Here is a 22,360-nt window from a genome sequence, read left to right as displayed (position 1 = left end):
CTTCTGGCTGCAGGTTGAATTATTTATCCCACAGAGAAACACAGAAGATCAGACTTGGTCCACAGCAGCTTGGCCTTCTGAGACACATGTTGTACTGCCTGGCCCATCAAATCTTCATGTGAAGAGAGAGAGGGGGGGGAGTGTGTGACAGAGATAGGGGGAAGGAGTGAGAGAGATACTGTGTGTGAGAGATAGAGAGGAAGAGAGAAGGGAAAAGCAGATAGAATAAGAGGCATTCTTACAAAAGGCACAACAGGTCAATGTGAGGTGGTCTAGCCCCGAGGATTAAACACACTGCTATGGTATCTTAAACAAGACACAAATAATCTATTCCTTGGTTTAAATATCACATCCAGTCCTCCTTGCTTACCATATTCAACCTTTTGATTTATTTTTTTCTTCTGGGCCTGCTGTTGCTGGTCGAGAGGGGAGGCTCCCAGTCCCAAGATGATTTGTTCTGATAAGTTTCACAGCCGTCACCAGCAACAGGGTGGGCGACAGTATGTGTGGTTCAGGAGCTCCCCTGTGTGGACAGACAGGGGAACTGTTTTCCCAACATGGTGGCATTTCGAGATGCTCTTGTGGTTTTCTCTCAGGACGACATGGAGTGGGAATAAGCACTTTTACTCGACTGCACTTAAAATACAGTCTTGAGGTACCTGTACTCCTTTTTATGTGAGTGTTACCTATTTGGAGAACTTTATCTACTTTAACCTGCCCTGCCTACGTTTCAAAGCGCATATCCTACTTGTCGGCGCTCCACTAAATGTATCTGAACCCTCACTTATTAAGGGGTTTTGCAGAGAAAGAGTGTGATAAATGTATCTGAACTCTCACTTAGAGGGTTTTGCAGAGAATACATGTGATCAGCACTTTCAAAGTTCAAACCTGCCACATTCAGGAGGAAGTAATCAGAAGCGCTTCAGCATAAACTTTAGAGGTTAAAGCTGCAGTAGGCAAGAAATTAGCATTTCACCGAAGTTGTCTATTGCAGCTTTAATTCATCAATAATGATACACCCAAGCACTGAAATACAACAATACAAATACAACTTAAAATGTAATGTGAACATGTGAACACTTTTACTTGAGTAGATCTCTGAATGGAGGACTTTCACTTTTATCAGATTCAGATATAATTCTCAGTCAGATATAATGAAGTGAAAAGCAGGGGGGGAGGGTAACCCTCATTACAAGACGTTTCTGGAAAACCTGACATCCAAGAAAAACAGACCTGTTGTCTTATCTCTTTATTCAGACACATTAGGAGAAAGTACTACTGTACATAACATTCCCCCCTTTCGAACATCCTGCAAATTTCCAAAGGAAGGATTTTGATCTTCATGTTATCATCACACCAATTATTTACTTATTCCATTAATATGATTCTTCCAGAGTACAATAGCCTACTTTTATACACTTCCCATCAAATTCATGTGTCGGTTCTATGCTAATTTTATCTCACTACCTCCTACGCACTGTAATTTTAAGAGCGCTGCTCTGTTGTAATTCAAAACTGATGCACTGCTGTTGTATGTTAGAACTATTTTATGTCTGTTATATTTGATTATTTTTTGCCTATTTTTAAACTGAATCAACACGCACTTTTTTACTCTTGTCTATTCATTTTTATTATTTGTATTACTGAATGAAACTGTAAACAGATGCCTATTGGGATGCTAGATCCTAATGTGAAACACTGATTTACCTTACCTTGCTACCTCTTTTTTATGCTCACTTATGCCTGTATTTTTTACTGTTGTGAAGCACTTTGAACTGCAACTTCTGTATAAAGTGCTATACAAATAAAGTTATTATTACAAATAGGTGAACTAGAACATTGAAAGATTATGTATAATATTTTGTAATTGCGTGTTAGGTGAGTAGCCACATTCCGCATACTACTGATATTACTACAAGACTCACCGTGATCATGTCGTCATCTTCTTTTCTCCCACTTTCAGTCACTTCTTAGTGTTTTTTATTATTATTTAACCAGGCAGGTCAATTAACAAATCCTTATTTACAATGACGGCCTGGCAAGAGGACAAAAGGGCCTCCCGAAGGTCAACAGGGAAAGAGGACAAAGAAATGTAATAGAATCAAATAGAAGAGACAGACGATATACATCAGAGGTAAGGGAAATAATTAACACACACCATGACACCAAACTAAATAAAACATGAAGCAGACAATTTAGTTAAAAAGTTTAACGTTTACAAAAAAATAAACACGTCTTAAAAACAGTCCAAACTTTTTTTTGTCTTTGATTTTGTGCAATACCTTCCGTTATTGCCATAACGAGAACACACCAGACAAAAGGACCGAATACCCTTTTTTCTCTTCTTTTTTTAATAATTAAATACAACTGCAATCAATGCAAAATACAACTTCAATCAATGCAAAAATACTTCACACCAGTATGACAACAACGTTGCGAGGGGGATGCCATCAACATGTCAGTCTTTATCATTAATTTGAATAAACTTTATCCAAAGAATTAGGCATAAGCAATGATCGATTTGCTGTTGGTGAGGGGGAGAGGAACATTGGGACAGATAAACAAATATATAGAGAGGGAGGAGAAGGAACTGAGAGTCAAGAAAAACTAAAAGGTTTTGGAGAGAAATAAGTGGAGAGGGGAGAAAAGAGACTAGTCAGAGAGAAGAAAGGAAAATGGAACAAGAGAAAGTTCACGAGGGAAGGAGGGAGGAGAGAAGTGGGAGAGGGAGGGATCGGAAGAGAGATGATGAGAAGTAGGGGAAGAGAAGAGGTAGAAAGCCTGAGAGAGAGCGAGAGAGAGAGAGAATAGGGAGAGAAAACCCTGAATTATTCTGCTGATTCATATAGTAGCAGGACACGGCCTAGTCAGCTAATAAAGGACTGGCGGAGGAGAAATGTCCCCCACAGGGAACCTTCACAGCCGAAAGTAAAAGCACCATCAGCAACAAACCAACTCCACCTCCTGATAAGAGTTTAACACCACAAACTCTAAATCCCTGATCAAACTTCTTGATTGTAAATAAATATTATTATTATTAGGCCTTTTCTGTGTGCGTGTGTGTGTCTCCCCCTCCCCCCCCCCCCCCCCCTCGGAATGCATGAAAAGACACAGGGAAGAGTTCCAAATACGTACAGATTTAGAAACCAGTTATAGGAAATTGTGTTCATGTTTTTGCTCTTATAGTAACACAAGTAAACAAAAAATGCTTGGATTTTGTTACGAATATTACCTTAGTGGAAGCAAGGTCAGACATGTTTCACCTGAATTCACAACGGCGAGAAGAAAAAGCAGAAGCTTGGATTCAGGTACAGCTTGTACCAACGTCTGAGCAATGTCAGAAATATTTCACCTGAATTCACAATGGCAACTACTCCTGAGAAAAGACCAGGCCGTTTATATATAGAGAGATTTTTTAAGGCAAATAAATATGGGTATACTATGTATGGACATGTTTAAGAATGACCATCAAAAGTCTGTAGCTTAGCAAGGTGGACGGGGGGTTGGGACCGGGGCAGTCAGGGTGCAGGTGTGGGTGGTTTGAAGAGACCAGTCGTCCTGAAGTAGCGGACGATGAGAGGCACAGACACTAGGGTGACGCTCATGCGAACTGGAGCGAATAGCTTGTGAACGGCGTAGGCCAAGACGAATGTGCTGGTCCCCGCCGCCATCTTGGACTGAACGACCGCCTCGCTGAAGCCCACTTTGCACAGCACCGCCGCCATGTCCACCCCACTGAGGAGACAAAACAACAACACATTTAGTCATTCAGCTGATGCTTTTATCCAAAGCCACTTACAAATTGTGTACAACAGGTCAACAGGAGGGGTACACCTCTAGTGGCTAAGGGTAAGTGGTATTGTTTGTCTAGCAGTGCTACACTCTGAGTGCACAGTAGTATAGACAAATTAGCACTGCATGTAGTAGTATAGGCATAGTACTAGTACTAGTAGTAATAATAGTAAAAGACAGTTTGTTTTCTTTTATTATTATTTCAGATGTTGATTGAAGGTGTGTTTAGTCGACAGCAGAAAATTGCAATTCAACCATAATCTCCACTAGAGGGAGTATTGTCATTTAAACTCCGTTTTATATAACTTTTACTTTGAACCGTTTCTTTTATGTTTATTGCTCGTTTATTTTGAGCAGTGTTTACAGTAGGTTTAACTTCTCTACATGACACTTCTCTTTGATTGTATTAATCAGACAATGAGTAAATAAGTTTGTGGATTCAAAGGGTTCATTTTTAAACATCGTCTGGCATGATGTCGACTAGTACAGTCTGTCATTTCACAGATGGCTTCAGTATTGAGAGGCCAAGCACTGTGTTGTGTACTGTACTTGCTTGGCTCCAATCCAGTTCAATGGGGCAGTTATTTTAGCCTCCTTTCCCAAAATAGGAATCTCAGAGTATAATCAGATGTGTCGTCTTCATATGTTCTATGTAGGGATGCGCCGAAATGAATATTCTTGGCCGAATACTGAAACAATTATTTGCCAATTTGTACCATTGCATGAATTGAAGTAGGCTGAGTAGGAGGAGCTTGGCGACGTTTGCTCTCTCATAAGAAATTAACGAGATACAGTTGGGGTTTGAACGTGTCATCAACAGCCACAGGAGAGCAACGACACAGCCATAGAGATCATCCAATTCTTTGGAAACAGCATCACATATGTCTATACTTTTGCTACAATAACAAAAACTAAAAGACCACACATTCTGTGAAAATATTTGGCCTTTTCACTCTTTCGGCCGAATGTGTTATTAATTGCTATTTTCAATGACCGTAATTTTGGTGCATCCCTAGTGAGGAAATTGTTATAAACCGTACAGTATATGGTATCAAACATTATAATGAGTTCCATAGGCCTTGTGCTATCCAAGTTGTAACTGGCATATGACACTCCTTATAACTGGCCTGTACTAGTCAACATGATGTCAGACAATGTTTAAATAGGGCCTGGGTTCAAAGAGCCTCCTTTAGCATTCATTCATAGAAGCTGCAGGAATGTGTTAACGTGCAAGAGATGTGTGTAATTCATTAACAGCTTTGTAGCGTGAGCCAAACTGTCATCACCTGATAGACCAGGCTGTGTGTGTCCTGGCCCCTGACAACTGTTCCCCTAGTTCCCAGCATTGTAATGCAAGCCACCAGCCTGGGCTCTGAGGCAGCAGAGCGATAATGCTCTATATTTGTGTGAGCTGGGGAGGCAGTGTGCAGTCCAAGGATCACTAAGTGCTATATGGGGAAATCTCCAAGGCCGCCTGATAATCTCTTCCTAGTCCCTCTGGTATTCACACCCCTGGCACAAAGCCAGATGGCCACAGAGAGGGAGTAGTAATAAGACCTCTCGTACCACGATGGATGGTATCAACCGGGACACTCATACCCTGAATGTGCTTGTACTTCCTGGCCTTGGAACTTTGTTTCTTGGCCTCTCAAGTAAAAGTCGATGAAATTGTAAGAAAGCTAGACCAACAAAATCAAGTCAAGTCAAGAGTTTTATTTGTCACGGCATACAAGTATACAATGAAATGTGGGTGGTCTTGCCCGCAACGATGTGCAATACAGTAGTACAACATATAGTAGAATCCATTGTGCAATAAACAGGTAACATAGTGGGACATCTCGGTATTTGTACAGTTATTTACAGAGCATGTAGGACATGCTAGGTCCTTTGTTAGTGCAATACACTGTTACTGTTGCTATACTATTTTTAAAGTGACCTTTCCTTTGTGGCCATAAGTGTGGGCGTGTGCAGCATGAGTGTGTGCTTGCTCATGTTAAAGTGGCTGCTAGTGTGCGAGCGTGTACAGCGTGCGTGTCGTGTGTGTGCTCGTGTGTGCTTGTGTGTGGAGAGTTCAGTGTTCTGTGGCACTCAGTGTTCATTGTTCAAGGCTCTGATGGCCTGGGGGAAGAAGCTGAGCCGAAGGCTCTCTGTCCTAGTAGCTGGGGTTCGCAGGCGTCTGCCTGACTTCAGCAGCTGGAACAGGCTGTTATTGGGGTGGTGAGGGTCTTTCATTATTCTGCAGGCTCTGGATTTGCACCTCTTGTTGTATAGAACCTGCAGGGGAGGTAGTGCAATACCCGTGGTACGCTCGGCTATGCCGTGCTGTTTCCATACCAGGCAGTGATGTTTCCAGTCAAGATGCTCTCTACAGCTCCGGAGTAGAAGGACTGGAGTATCTTCCCCGATACTCTGAACTTCCTTAACTGTCTCAGGTGGTAGAGGCGCTGCTTCGCCTTTTTTTTACGACTGTGTCTATGTGTGTTGACCATGTCAGAATGAGGGACTGTTCGTGAGAGAACATATATCAAGCACTGTACAACCCCCTCCGCCCAACAATTTCAAGTATTCATGAACATAATCTAACATTAAGGCAATGTTTACATACTACCCTGGTATTCACACCCTGTTAGGCTGCCAACAGACAGACTGGTAGAAGGCTCATAAGTTGACTTAAAGTAATGGAACACTTGTTCTAACACTTAAACTGTGAGTGTGTCGATATATCAAAGAGGAAGAAAGACTTTCAGATTTTAAACTGTGTGGGTATCAAGCAGGAAGAAACACTGTCAGGTTTTAGACAGTGTGGGTATCAAGCAGGAAGAAACACTTATTCTCTGCATTGCTTTAATTCTGTCTATTCTATGCTTATTTTAGGTATATGCTGTGAAGCACTTTGGGCTGCAATTCTTGTATGAAAGGTGCTATACAAATAAGTAACGTTTTTATTATTATTATTATTATTATTATTATTATTATTATTATTATTAAATGTCTTGCTCAAGGACACTGACATGCTGAGCCACTGTTGCTCCCAAATATACCGTCAGCTACATTGCTGCTGCATGTGGGGAGCTGGGGATAATATATTATGTACAGTAACTACTGTACATCCTAGGGATGGGCGTGAGTACTCGTAGCTATGAGAAAAATCTCTTAAATTATTAATACTTTTTTATTATAATTTTTTTTACATATTTGTTTCACATGTATGTGTAAGATTATAACTGTTTGTTGGTTTCCTTAAACATATACGTGAATGAACAAAATTAAGTAAAAAATTAAAGGTGACATGTACTATAAATGTCATTTTTCAGTCTCTAGCATTGTATTATAGTAATAGGAGTTCGTATCAATGTGTTTGTGTCTAAATACCATATTGGCGGATTGCTCTGATTCAGCTCAGCCCCTTTCCTCCTCCAGTAAATCAGGCCATTTTGATTTGAAAATGGCCTGATTCGGACGCTGGGTAGCGCACAGTGATGTGATTGGCTCTGTGGTTGGAGCTAATGCCCACCCCCATTCTACCTAGACTAGACAGCGAGTGGAAGCCACTTCCTCATGCTGCGAGGCGGAGTGGGGCCCGACGCCTCTGCGTGCGCTCTGGAGGGAGAGAGGGAGAGAGAGAGGGAGAGAGAGATGGAGAGAGAGGGAGCACATGGGAGAGGGGAGGAAGGGAGGCCCACAAGCTGCCGCGCGGCTCCCCCACCCCTCCCTCTCTCTCTCTCTCTGTCTCTCTCTCTCTTTCCCTCCGGAGTGTGTGCAGAGGTGTCGGGTTTCACTCTGGAAGAAGCTCTCTCTCTCTCTCTCTCTCTCTCTCTCTCTCTCTCCCACCCCCCCCTCTCTCTCTCTCTCTCTCTCTGTCTACCACTCGCAGACTGTGTGGGCTGACTGTCACTCAAAGTGCTTATGGGCGGAGCCAGGCCATAACAGCCTGAAATCTTGAAGCTGGAAAATGATGGTTTTGAGTACTTGATTAGAAATATAAAACAATGCATTTTTTTTAAAAAAAACCTTACAGATGTCTTCAATAGACTAACAGGAATTGTGTAAAGTTGCCCAAATAGTGCTAGGAATACCAGCTCCAACTCCATAGTGAAGTTCGCAGACGACACGGTGGTGGTGGGGCTGATCTCGGACAACGACGAGAAGGCCTACCGGGAGGAGGTTGAGGTACTGGAATGCTGGTGCCAGGACAACAGCCTGCTCCTGAACATTGGTAAAACCAAGGAGCTGATCGTGGATTATAGGAGAGGACAGCAGGAGACACACACACCACTGATGATTAACGGGGCTACCATGGACAGGGTGAGCAGCTTTAAGTACCTGGGGGTCCACATCTCAGAGGATCTGACATGGTCAACACACATAGACACAGTAGTAAAGAAAGCGAAGCAGCGCCTCTACCACCTGAGACAGTTAAGGAAGTTCAGAGTATCGGGGAAGATACTCCAGTCCTTCTACTCAGGAGCTGTAGAGAGCATCTTGACCGGAAACATCACTGCCTGGTATGGAAACAGCACGGCACAGGACAAGAAGGCCCTACAGAGAGTGGTGCGCTCAGCCGAGCGTACCACGGGTATTGCGCTACCTCCCCTGCAGGTTCTATACAACAAGAGGTGCAAATCCAGAGCCTGCAGAATAATGAAAGACCCCCACCACCCCAATAACAGCCTGTTCCAGCTGCTGAGGTCAGGCAGACGCCTGCGAACCCCAGCTACTAGGACGGAGAGGCTTAGGCTCAGCTTCTTCCCCCAGGCCATCAGAGCCTTGAACAATGAACATTGAGTGCCACAGAACACTGAACTATCCACACACAAACACACACGCTCACACACACGACACGCACGCTGTGCACGCTCACACACTAGCAGCCACTTTAACACGAGCGGGCACACACTCACGCCGCACACACGCACACTTATGGCCAAGAGGAAAGGCCACTTTAAATTAGTATAACAACAGGAACAGTGTATTGCACTACTAAAGCTACCTAGCATGTCCTATATGCTCTGTAAATACTATGTACATATACCGAGATGTCACACCATGTTACCTGTTACCTGTTTATTGCACAATGTTGTTTTTTTATTGGATTCTATTATATGTTGTACCACTGTATTGCACATCGTCGCGGGCAAGACCACCCGCATTTCATTGTATACTTGTATGCCGTGACAATTAAAACTCTTGACTTGACTTGACTACATAGCCCCTTTAATTAAAATAATGATATTCAAAAATATATATATATATATTTTTTTGTTTTTTCCCCCTTTTCGAGTAATACACGATCACTCGAGTATAGCATGCGATCAATCGATCTGGATTCTTCTTAAAAATGCCCATCCCTAGTACATCCAGTGATACATGACACCATGAATGCCTAAGCAGCCCTTGACCTTTTGACTCGTCGCTACATTAACTCATTCTGCGCCAATCACGACAAAAGTCGGGTTATCTCGACAATGGTTGAGCACCAATCACGAGAAAAGTCGGGTTTTAATCGTTATTTATTTTATTCGCTATATCCATTCATTTTTCATCCATCCAGCCTGATGTTATCATTGGGAATGGGTCTGAGCTCGCAAAAGGCCAATACCGCCGCCTAACGCCTTGCGGCCGGTATTGCACATCATTGAAATCCCTTTGTGTTGGGCTGTGCATTGGTCTAAGAAGTCCAGTCCAGGTTTTCCTTCTTGGGCAAGGGGAGTGGTTATTACACATTGACTGGGGACACTGTGCACTGTGGATCCATGTGTTTTGGCTTGAGAAACGCTGGAAAGACGATCGCGATCAATATTTGGAATGGCGATCAGGAATTGGATTATTCTTTTTACAGTACATCAGATGTGAGGTAAGGACTCTATGTTACCGATCTTGGGTTAATCAGATGTTTTTTTTTCGCAGCGAACACAACGTGTCTGTGTGTGTGCCTGCCGTTGGCTGCGGCCAAAGCACGGAGGGGTGACTTTTCCTCCCCCACTTCCGTGCGTGTATGATGGGATATAATACCGATAATCTAGCGTTTATTTAAGAACGATTCATAAATCAAGCGAAAAATGGCACGATTTCTAAGAAAATACATTGAAGCGCCGTTTGCTGGGGTTATCGACAGGACCACTCTAAAACTATACTCATATTCACCACGGTATAAAACGGAAATGTATGTATGAAAAAAGTATCTGTTTTTTGCATGTTGACCGGAAGAAACTCACTGACAATCGACGTGTTTATTAGATCCATAGCTATAATATTCAATATAGTTTTTAGCTTAAAGCGCTGGCCTTCTTACCACATGAACGCTCAAACCTCATGGCACTCAAACTGTTAACTCAATGGCTGCCAACAACGAGTATACTCGTTATAGCCCGCCAATTGTTGTGGCTGTGCGTCATTGAAAGTCATCCGGAAGTCATACACATTTTCTTGTAACGTGGATCAAGATATTCACCCGATCGCATTGAATCGCCTTCGGGACACCAGATTCATTATGCTGTTGGGGGTTATGGCGTGGGCCAAATGGACATACGATCTAGCAGATGGCAATCAAATAATTGGAATATTCTTTTTGGAGTCTCATTGGCCACAGGTAAGAGCAATTTAACATCAATTTCAGCTTGGTTGTCCATTGTTTTCATAGCCATCGCCCTGATCAGCGTATGCTGTTGTACTAACAAATGCCGTTATTGACAATCAATTAATCAGAAACGACCCCCCCCCTTCATGCATGCATGATGGAGCATAATATACCGATCATATGCATTTTAATTGTTTATTGTAGCGTGTATACGAAATGCCAATGGATTAAGTATAATATGTGTTGCAGCCTATAACTAGCCTCCCAGGAATTACCCTAGACCACTCAAACTATACTTATATTCACCACGGTATAAAACGAGAATGTATGGATGGAAAAAATATTCCTTTTTCACATCTTGAATGATAGATACTCGATGTCAAATGGGCCATAGTATTGCATATAGCTATAATATTTTAATAGTTATAGCCCTGCAAACAAGGTGAGCGACTCCCCACCGTTTACATCGCTGGCGGTAGCTACTACAGGATGAGGCTAATGAGTGGCGGTCAATGAGTTAAGGTGAGTGTGACGTACGTGGGTTGGTCATTATCATTATTACTGTATTTGTGACACCATGTGAACATCAGGTTAGTATAGGTAATGTTATGTTTTGTATATGTGGTGTGTGTCTTGGTACTATTGTACTAATTCCCTTTTCTTTTTCCCTTTGCCAGGTGCCGCCCGTCCCTCCTCTGAAGAGTGCTGATTGCCTGATGAGTGGCAGCTGACGGCAATCGCCTCAAGGGATGGGTGGATAAAGCCTGGCATGTGACACACTCCTGGGCGCCTCACTGTGTCATTTGCCAGTGACCAAGTGGAGTGAGGTTGCCTCTGTTTGCCACTATTGAGTGGATTATTGTATTGGCCTTTTTATGCCAATTGCCACTGTGTGTGGACTATTAATTATGTGCTGCCTGCGTGGACCAAACCCTGTGTGGGGTATATATACTGTTGGCCCTGTTTTGCCATTTGCCACTCTGTGTGGGGTATGTATATTGTTGGCAATTTTTTATTCATCCTACACTGTGAGCTATATGGTTAGAGTGGTGATTCATCCTACACTCTAAACATTGGGGTTAAAGTGGTGTTCATCCTACACTGTGAGCTACATGGTTAGAGTGGTGTTTCTTTGTATAACCAGGTAAGCTTGATTGTGTCTTATGACACTTGTGGTTATTTGTAATAGCCCTAATTATCTTAGTGCTGGGTGGTTCCCAGATTGCCAACCACGTGGCATGTGGTTTGGTGTTTAGTGTTTGACTGTTTGTCTTATCTATTCCTGTTTGTTCTCCCCTACCTTTTCCCTGTGTGTCTATTTGTTGTGGGTTTTATTCCCCTCTTTATTTAATAAATATAATTTACCTTTGGAAAACGCATTTGTTTATTTCTTACCTACCGGGACCTGTGCTTAAAGCACTCACTGGACGGGCTGGTTTCATGTACAGCCCGGTCCAGGTATTTTGTATTAGGTCATCAGACCTTTGTACATGACAGTGAGCAAATCAAAACACACCTTATGCTTTGTTTATTTTTTTAGAACTGCTGGCTGTGAGTTTGAGGCCAGACTATATGCCACAAGAATTCACACACGATTGTTACCGTTTATATTCCGCCAAGCGGTGGTGCAGGCGAGCGGCGCCATTCACTACATGGTTGCAGGGTTATAGACCAGCGGTTCTCAAACTATGGGTCGCAACCCAAAGTGGGGTCACATGTAGGTGACAGTGGGGTCACGCATTGGCATAAAAAAAGAAACATTTTAAAAAAATCGAGAGAAAAACCGACAAGCCCAAGATCGAGTTTTCCACCTGGCAGCTGTCTGTATTTGCCATGTCTTGACCGTTCATCACACAGTATTCCAATACACATCTCACTACATCCTGCGCATGTATAATCATGGAGGCCACATCTGGTCTTTTGTGTGTAACCTGGACACTCGCAATGGATGTGTTTGTTGTAAGAAGCGGTGCCCGTTGGCCGTGTTTTCCAAATGCTGGCAAAAGAAAGGCAGAATCTAGTAGTAGTGACACCAGCACTACTAAAACGAAACAGAGTAAAAGAAGTTATGATCCTAAGTACCTTGCATATGGATTTACTTGGACTCGCCAAGAAGATGACCCGAGACCACAGTGTGTTTTGTGTTACGATATCCTTGCTAACAAGAGCTTTAAGGCGAGACACAGCAGGTGAAAACATAGTTTTTTGATGCACTGGTAAATTTTTGGATTTTGTGCCATTTTGCTTCCATAACGTGTCTTCCTTCAGACTAGTGGAAAGGAAACATTCAAAATACACATTTAGATGTTTATTTTACTACACTTTGTCATGCTGCGCCTGTAGATTTGTCCTAAATTCAGCACGGTCGCTCTCTGCCCAATATCATTGGCTGGTGCAGATTTATGACAACGTGATTGGTTCAGATGCATCACGTGCTCAGACATTCCTGACATAGCTTTTCTCAGCGGGGCCTGTCAAAAAGCGGAAAGTGCGTGTAAAAGCATCACAGAAAAGACGACAACAGTTGTCACTTGCAAGAAGATGCAAGGAAAATGAAAATACTGAAGCAGAAGATGAAATGCCTTCACAAAGTGCATCGATGCGTAAGTTGTCACTTGGAAAGCAGGAGTGTTTGGACAGCGGGGCAGTGGCTGATAGTTCATGTAGCGTGTTTTGAATGAACTGATCGGTGGGTTTAGGCCTGCCACGATAACACATTTTGCTGGGCGATTAATTGCCCCCGAAAATATCGCGATAAGCGATATTATTGCGACCGGTTAGAGAATTTTTTTTGAGAAATTTATTTCCCAAAACTTTTATTTTGAAGCCCACCGCTCCGTCTTTTCCGGTTTTAGACTTTTATTTTGAAGCCCACCGACCGGACCGGAAGTATTGTTGCGATTATCCTAAGCAGAACATATGAGCCGACAACATGTCTCGTCCGGTTGTTTTTGAGCTAATAACAAATGTTGAGATTGTTGGTGAACAACTAACTTTAGGTTAGTTTTAACGTTAGCTACTAACGTTAGATGCAGCTACTACAGGCAATCAACGATGAGGAGGAAGCGTCAAAGCAGTATATAATAGAATAGCTGTGGTGCGTAGGCACTGCAGCACGACTCGAAAATACCGGAGTGTTATAATAAATTAATTCATGTTTAACTTGTCCCCGTGTCCAGTCCTTTGACCAGCCCCACCCGTTCATTGTAAACAATGATGCATGTAATTGTATTAACGTTATTCTGTGTTGTACTTGTAGCTATGCTATACGTTGTATTTCGTTTGTTAGCTAATGTTGTTAGCATGGAATGAGAATCAAAGCTCTATCTTTCATCTTTATTTAGCAGTCCAGTTTCTCCGGGCAGTAGCGAGTAACTACTTGGGTCTAAAAATAGCTAACGTTACACTACAAATAATGCTACTTGGTTAAAAGGAGCCACACTATTGAGAAATGTAGTTAAGCTGTGGCGTTGCCCCACGGGGCTCCCGTGCTGTACTCTAGTAACGTCAGCGACCCGCCTCCCAACACGGACAGTGACTGACAAGCGGCACTGGTTCCGCCTCATTAAAACAAACGCGCAAATAGCAATTAATCGCGCCCGTCAAAATCATTGCATTCATTTTAATTATCGCAGCAATTAATCGATTTATTGCTTATCGCGGCAGGCCTAGGTGGGTTGATATGTCCTCAAATTATCATCGATCTGCAGAATCAGGGGTTTTGGCTAAATATGCCCCGTTTTATAAATGTGTATACAGAAACAATTATGTTGCTTTTGTTGATAATATTCATTGATAACATTGTGCTATAATTTCATTTTCTAATAAATATGCATGTTCAACGTGTGCTTTTATTTTGATATTCCTTATTTCCACATTGAAATTACGCAATACATTAAGTGTGGGGTCGCCAAAAGAATTCCAAAATAAAGTGGGGTTGTGGTATAAAAAGGTTAGAGAACTCCTGTTATAGACTAAGCACCCCAGTGTATTCATCATGATCAATGATGACTTCAACCATGTTAAGCTATCCAAAACTCTGACTAACTTCACCCAGTATGTGAGCTGTAATACAAGAGAGAAAAGGACCCTGGACCTGCTGTATGAAAACGTTAAAGAGGCATACAGCTCCACTGCCCCCACAACCTAATCAAGCTTGTACCAACATCCAGGCCTGTTATCAGGAGGCAGCCAGCCACCACCAGGTATGTCCAGCAGTGGTCTGGTGACATTGAAGAGGAGCGGAGGGAGTGCTTAATAACAAACGGACTGGGATCTGTTTGAGAGGGTTCACAGTGAGGACATTGATGGACTGGGATCAGTTTGAGAGGGTTCACAGTGAGGACATTGATGGACTGGGATCTGTTTGAGAGGGTTCACAGTGAGGACATTGATGGACTGGGATCTGTTTGAGAGGGTTCACAGTGAGGACATTGGTGGACTGGGATCTGTTTGAGATGGTTCACAGTGAGGACATTGTATTATGTATTACATCAGGTTCTGTGAGGAGAGCATTGTACCCACCAAAAAGGTACACTGCTTTCCAAACAATAAGCCCTGGATTAATGGAGACATTAAAACCCTGCTGAATAGGAAAGAGGGATTTCATGGCAAGGGACACTGCGGGGGCCATGGCTGTCCAAAAGGAGCTCAGGAAGGAACTTAGGGCAGCCAAGGACAGCTACAAGGACAGACTGGAAGGTAGGCTACAGGCCAACAGTCCCAGAGAGGTATGTGTGTGTGTGTGTGTGTGGGGGGGGGGGGGCTGAACTTGTTTATAAACAGGTTTGACCACATGTTCCCCACAAGTCCCCCCCCCAGCACCGGTGTCCCCCCAAGCAACCTCAATGACTACAGGCCAGATGCTGTCGTCACACGTCATGAAGACCTTTGAAAGGCTGGTCCTGCAGCACCTCAAGCCCCTGGTGAGTGACTCCCTGGACCCCCTTCAGTTAGCATACCAGGCAAACGGTGGTGTGGAGGATATCGGTATCGGTCGATTGTGTTATTTGAACAATCGGTATCGGCCGTGAATTTTCATATCGGTGCATCCCTACTAGTAATAGACGCAATATTTCTGACACTGGGAATACATTCACTGAGGTCCATAGATGTCCCTAGATACCAATAACATGCAAATGGTCCTTGTAGACGTGGAGCAATCTTCCATTTACTTAGGTATGTATTTTAGCCGGATTTTCAGAAAATAGGGCTCCGGGCTTAAGAGGTTAAGGCCTGTATCTCTGAATACGTATTGTGTTATCAGCATGTTTCATAAGACATAGATTGAAAAGGTATCCACCCGATTTGTACAGGTGATGGCTTATTTTGAAGGTATGAACCTGTACTTTCATATCATGTAAAACAAATATTTAAGACGCCTCTAAAGGACCCAAGGTCTGTGCCTAGCCACATATGATTCCGATTTCCCCCCCAACAAAACAGATGGCAGATTTAAAGGATGGATAGATAAGGGCCTAACAAACTATTTTTCTTTTGTCCACAAGGGGATGTTCCAGAGCTTTGAATCTCTACAGAGAATACACGGACTGGAGCAAAAAGATTTCTTTAGATACCTTCAGGTACGACATTATTTCAACCAACATTTTGTGGGAGAAATTTAAACGGGAGAATCAGTAATCATGGAAGTGTTTACATCAGCAGGCAGATCATCAAAATGTAATAGGATCGTCTCCCGAATATACGGAGGACTCTGCCAGGCTAAATTGAAATCAACTAACACAATGTATATAAAGGAGAAATGGGAAAAATTATGTAATATGTCAATCTCAGGAGAGGTCTGGGATCGATTATGTACACAACAATGGGAAACAACAGGCTACAACAACTGGAGGGAAATTGGATGAAAGAACCTAGGCCCTATTCCCCGTACCTGGTTCAACTAAGTCGATCAAGAGTCCCATTATCCAGATTCAATTAACCCGATGTTTGAATCCGGGATTTTCCTGTTCCTCGAACGCTGATTCAGTCTCGTTAACTCGAACCAGACTTGAGACTCAGGATAATTGCGCGCGGCCGCTTCAGCTGAAAAGACAGCAGATGTCGATCGCAGAAATCCTGATTTTCTAACGCCATTGATTGATTGATTGATTTAAAACTTTATTAACAGATTGCAGAATGGGTACAATACAGTACGGCTCAATAGCCTCGCCGACAAGTTAAATGCATAATCTATAGGCTAATTTTAAATCCCTCATTACCCCAATCAATCAGATTATATTTCTTTAAATGTGCCTGCTGGCAGTAGGTTTATGGATTGAATAATCAAATGAGATCTTGCTAGCGAAAATAATTAGTTCAACTATTTCAGAATAAGGATACGGCTCTCTTATCCATTGATAGATGTATGGTGGATGTTTTATTTATCTGGCACCGTGGTCTCATGGTTTGTACTTATGCCTTTCACGCGGACGACCCGCGTTGGAATCCCCGTCTTTTCTAATTTATTTTCTTCTTTTTGCAATGTAAATACTTCAATTTGGTGCACTTTGAGAGCTATATAAAGAATGACATCCTCAATGCATGTAGATTTATAATATTTTAACTTAAAACTAGGCTACTTTTGCGTATATTCATTAATATTATATTCCAAAAAGATTATATTGGAAACGCGGGGTTTCGAACTCGGGTCGTCCGCTTGACAGGAGTGAGCACTAGCAGTTGCACCACTGTGCCAGACGGGATATATCCATTGTGTATCCATCAATACAAGAGTCCCGTGTTTAGAATATTTTTCTTTTGAATGAAGTTTTATCTCTTTATTCTCAAATGCATTAATGTGACGTCAACGGCTCATTCAATTGCTCAAATCCGTCAAACAGCGCATCTCATTCTCAGACATTTTAATCCCAGTTACAATATCACAATAACGTGTGAGTGATGATACAATTCAACAATCCTCAGATTCCTCGTAATTCATAATCCACAAAAACCACAATCCACGCATAGACACTTCAATTTTATGCTTGAATGAAACACAATCCGGGCGCTCCGTTAAGCAAATCTACAGCGGAGAATATATGAAACTAATCAGAGCCAAACGGCCGGTTTCATTCATTAAAAATATCCCAGCGGGATTCACATTTGCAATGCGCCGTTATTAAAATAACCACATGCAGCGTGTATCGCGACTCCGAGCGCCGTATATGATGTGCATTATTTTATTTAGGACAAAGTAAATCTATAGGCTGAATATGATTTATTATCAGCATTTAGTTCTATTATTATACATTTCAAAAGCCCCCTCTCGGAAAACGAAGCACAAAAACATAATTCAGAATGGTATAATGGGATCTAGACTGTGAGAAATATTTCAGGAAGCGAGCTGGCATTTCTTTGCGTGGGCGTGGCTATGGTTCATCCAGCTAACTGAACTTAACCCTGCTCCGGACCAGGTTCAAACTTTCTGATCTGTTACCATGGTGATTTAGAAAATCCGACTTCGGGGAACAGAAAGGTCCGGCTTAAGTCAAGCTATGCTGGAAATTATCCGGCTAACTCAGTTAGCCAGGTACGGGGAACGGGGCCCAGGTAAGGTTTTTTATCACCCCATTGCAGAAAAGACATAAGGGGACCGGGGAAGGCTGCTGGAGAGCCTGTGGTCTAAACGAAGCTAATCATTCACATATATTCTGGGAATGCCAAACTCTGGTACTATACTGGCAAGAGATACACAGGAACTTAGAAGCCATTTTTTAGATTGACATCCCCTTTGAATTCGACACCTTATACCTAGGAATTAACATATCCTACGAAAAATGGGACTTCAATGATAAGAAACTGATAATGATGCTTCTGATAGCAAGCAAGAAAGCTATCACAAGAAGATGGTTAAAACCAGAGGCACCCACAGTAGACTAATGGATAGATGTAACTCATGATATATACATAATAGAAAAGATGTAATTTTCAATGAAAATTCAGCAGAAGTTTTACCGGATCTGGACGAAATGGACAGAATATGTCAAACACACACGATCTGACTTCTGCTAAATGTAATAAGGACAGAGATAAAACGAGATCCTCCCCAGGTACAGCCGCTAGCCTGACTGTTATGTTGTATTTTTGTTTTTGTTTTGTTTTATGTGGTTTCTTTTTTTCTCATTTTCTGTAGACTGTTTCTTTTGTACCTGTTATGAACCAAATAATTGTTCCAGTGGCCATTGCCCACTGGAAAAATATATTTTTTTCAAAAAAGAGATAATAGGAAACACAGTGCTGCTCTCTTTATAAATCTGTCAAAAGCCTTTGATACAGTTGGGCGGCTGGGTAGCGCAGTGGACTAAGCACTCGCCTACCAAGTACATATATCTACCATAAGCGGTTCTAACATTGAGAAAGTCACTTGGCTTGTGGCTAACCAGGCTCGATGAGAAATATTCATGTGGAACTTAGTGTGATAGTGAGAGAATGAAAGCGAGAGGGGGAGAGGGATGATAATATACATAATAATCTAGGGTAAACTATACCATAATATTTTAGGAAGCCTACTGTTCATTGCCATTGTAGGGCAGAATGATTCGTTTTAGTCCTGATCAAATTTATGAGATCATTTTCAGTTAAGCAATGATAATACAGTAGCTTAATTCAGCACATCTGCCGACTTTTAGTCTGCTGGTGGAAACTATCATTAGTAGTCTTTGCCTGGAAATTTCAAGATGACAAGAGGCATGGTGTCACCTTCATCCTCTCAAGTTATAAATATTAAAACCCTGCTTTGACGGGCGGTCAGGTGGCGTAGCGGAGATTGCGTTTGTCACCAACACCGGAGACGCTGGATTCGCCTGTTTGAATCCAGCTCACAGCTCCGGCGTTGTCACCAGCTTGGCTGGCCGTTCACACTAATACAATTGGCTGTATTAGAGGGTGGGAAAGCTGGCGGGGTGGGTCCGGGTTGTTGTAAACAGCGACTCCTACAGTTCGGTCGGGGCGCCTGCTCAGCGCGGATAGGATCTAAGGGGGGTAGTGTGATCCTTCCACACGTTACACCCTCTCAGTGAGAGTCCGCGCTGCCAGGTGAAAAGAAGCGGTTGATTGGCTAGACGTGTGTCGGAGGAAGCACGTGATAGCCTCCACTCTCCCAGACCGACTGTGGGGGGTAAGTGTGCAGCGACCAGGAAGGGGATTGGGAATTGGCGACTAACGACTAACATTGGGATGGGAGAAAATCGGAGGAAAAAGATCAAAAAGAAAATACAAAAAAAACTGCTTTGACACGAGGAGGACGGGCCAATGGGAGTGTGCACCCAGTGTTTGTGGGAGCTGTAGTATTATGTTGCATCACTATTTCAGATGCCTTTTGTAAAACTACAATAATTTATTTTAATTTTCTCAGGTCACCCGCCAAAGTGGCCAGTAAGAGTGACGGAATTACACACCACTGTCAAATTCTACCCGCATTTGGCGGGTGTTCATTTCAAGCCCTGTGTGTAGATTAGATTAGATTCATTGTCAAAATGTTATTGTCATTATACAAGTACAGTACTGTACAATGGAAAGAAGTTTGGCATCCAACCAGAGTGCAAATGTAACAGTGCAACAGTAATATACAATGTACAGGTGATTGAACTGGGTATAAAATATATAAATTACTACTATTGGGTGTAACACCAAATATAACTCTTTTAGCCAGCCTCTTTGACGTGGGACAAGAGATAAGGGCATGGCTACAAGATACAGAGTTGGACCTCTGATGTTACACCGCTCCAAGTGTATTATCAAGGACCAGTCTCACCCAGCACATCACCTCTTTCAGCTCCTTCCCTCAGGGAGGAGATACCGGTCCATACATGCAAAGAGTTCAAGACTTATGAACAGCTTTTTCCCCCCAAGCAGTCAGACTGTTAAACGCTCATTGACTGTCCCCTCACGTGGACCATGCACTTACCTGGACTTGATAAACCACTATGTTACCGCTCATCATGCACTTTATTATTTAAAATATTCTGTTATGTACAGTGTTATGTGTTTCATGTATGTATATATTGTACTACGGTCTGTGGGAGCTCCCCTGACATTTCGTTGTATACTGTGCAATGACAATTAAAAGTCTATTCTATTCTACATGAAAGAAGAACTATTTTATTATATTATAATTAGTATGCCCCCCACTTACACCACCACCACCACCCAGTGCTGGTGTTTTGTGTTACCTGGAGACTAGCAGGTAGAACATCCCCAGGGACATGAGGGAGATGGTGACGTGGAAGCCGACTCCTACAGCTCCGTACTCCTTGAACACTTTCTTCAGCTGCTGGGTCTTATTGGGCTTCCCCTCCTCTTGCTCCGGCTTCCGGGCGGAGAAAGGAGGCTCCTTCAAACTCTGCTCCTCCTGGAAGAGACAGAGACAGAGAGACAGAGACAGAGACAGAGACAGAGAGAGAGAGAACACAGATAGGTGACTGAATGAGTAGGAAGAATGAGATGAGAGGGCTCGTTCAAACCGCTCCATGCCAGGAGGGATGGTGGTAAGAACAAGTAAAGATTAAAATATTTGTATTGTAAACAATGTTCTATTTATTAAAATAAATGCTCCAAGCTAAACCATTGACAATACATTGGAAAAAGGCAAACATGAATGGATATGAATGAATTGTTGGGGGGGGGGGGGGGAGCCTTTTTTCCCCTACGTTCATGAAAAGTTTACTTTGGGAGATAGGAGACTTCTACGAGAATTGACAAAAGGCAGTTTCTCAACCCTGTTATCATACCCCACCATACATAGAAACTGAGCTTAATATTAAAACTCTACACTCTACAGTAATCATCTGGACCTCGAGGGCACCCTCCTCAACCAAGTAGGACAAAGCATAGGCCTCTGTGTATTTGCACTCTTCAGTCCTCGTCAAGTCAGCTGATTAAAACACACTGCCAGTGCCGTTATTTGCATAATCCAGAGAGTACACACCACGGTCACACACATGCACATTATATAGTTCTATGGAAATGCACGTGTGCACATGCGCTCGCTCTCTCAGCCACACTGTGTGGGTTGACCTCGGGACACACAGCGCTCCCAGATAAACAAGGCGTCAGACTTGTTCCAGCGGTTTGACTCAAGGCAGCAGGCGGGGCGCTCCAGCGCGTGGTAGTAGTAAATGGATTAGACAGACAAACACACTATAGTATACAATAGAACGCCATGGCAGACAACAACAACAGAGCTGCCATGGAGGGAACACAGATGGTTTAGTCATGTGACTCATCACACATAATCTGGAGGCAGGATTCCCATGAGGGAATGTGGAAAGTGCAGTAACACAGACCCTTTTTTAGCTGCATCGCAAAGCCATTCAACATCTTAACTTGAGTTGTAGACATCTAACTGGTACTATGGGCAATGTAGTCATTTGAAACAATAATTCTACATCTCCGTTCAGTCTACTCGCAAAACCATGCCAGCAGTGCCTACATGTACCAGAATGCATTGCACGCATTAACCAGTGGCTTGAACACATCTAACTGGCAACAGGGCGTCTAAACTAGTTAAAGGAGCACTTCACCCAAAAATGATAATTTGTGTATCAACCCTGTGATGCCTTGCATTCATGGATTTATTTTCCCCGGTGCATGCCTCCACGGTGAAAATAGAATCCAAAAAGAACTATAGCCATACTTGATGAATTGAAGTAGCTGGAGATTAAGTTTGAATCCATGAATTCAAGGCATCACAGGGTGAGGAACTGATATACACATTTTTGGGTGATGTGCTCCTATAAAGCCTCGCTCATGTATGGGCATGACCATTTTAATGTCATTACTTTGTTTTACATCGGTTTGTTTTTGTTTTTAGCACTTTGTAACACAGTGTACCCAGGGCGTATTAATGTATTTTAAGCACTTTGTAACACTGTGTATCCAGGGCTTATTAATGTATTTTTAAGCACTTTGTAACAGTGTATCCAGGGCTTATTAATGTATTTTAAGCACTTTGTAACACTGTGTATCCAGGGCGTATTACTGTATTTTTAA

At 42.6% G+C, this 22,360-nt stretch overlaps 1 protein-coding gene across 1 annotated transcript in view; it reads right to left on the bottom strand.

Moving 5' to 3' along the window:
* Nucleotides 1-2,239: 2,239 nt before the first annotated feature.
* Nucleotides 2,240-22,360, bottom strand: part of fam210b (family with sequence similarity 210 member B) — a 33,193-nt gene continuing 13,072 nt past the window's right edge. The window contains exons 2-3 of the mRNA XM_084316076.1: nucleotides 20,542-20,720; nucleotides 2,240-3,735 (exon numbers count right to left, since the gene is read on the bottom strand). Coding sequence (XP_084172202.1) covers nucleotides 3,519-3,735; nucleotides 20,542-20,720 — 396 coding nt within the window. The 3' untranslated portion in view covers nucleotides 2,240-3,518. The remainder of the gene's footprint in view (nucleotides 3,736-20,541; nucleotides 20,721-22,360) is intronic.

This window comes from Notolepis coatsorum, assembly GCF_963971535.1.
Source record: "Notolepis coatsorum genome assembly, chromosome: 6".
In the NCBI taxonomy this organism is placed as follows: Eukaryota; Metazoa; Chordata; class Actinopteri; order Aulopiformes; family Paralepididae; genus Notolepis; species Notolepis coatsorum.
The sequence above is the reverse complement of the archived record's forward strand: the minus strand, read 5'-3'. Positions and strand labels throughout refer to the sequence as shown.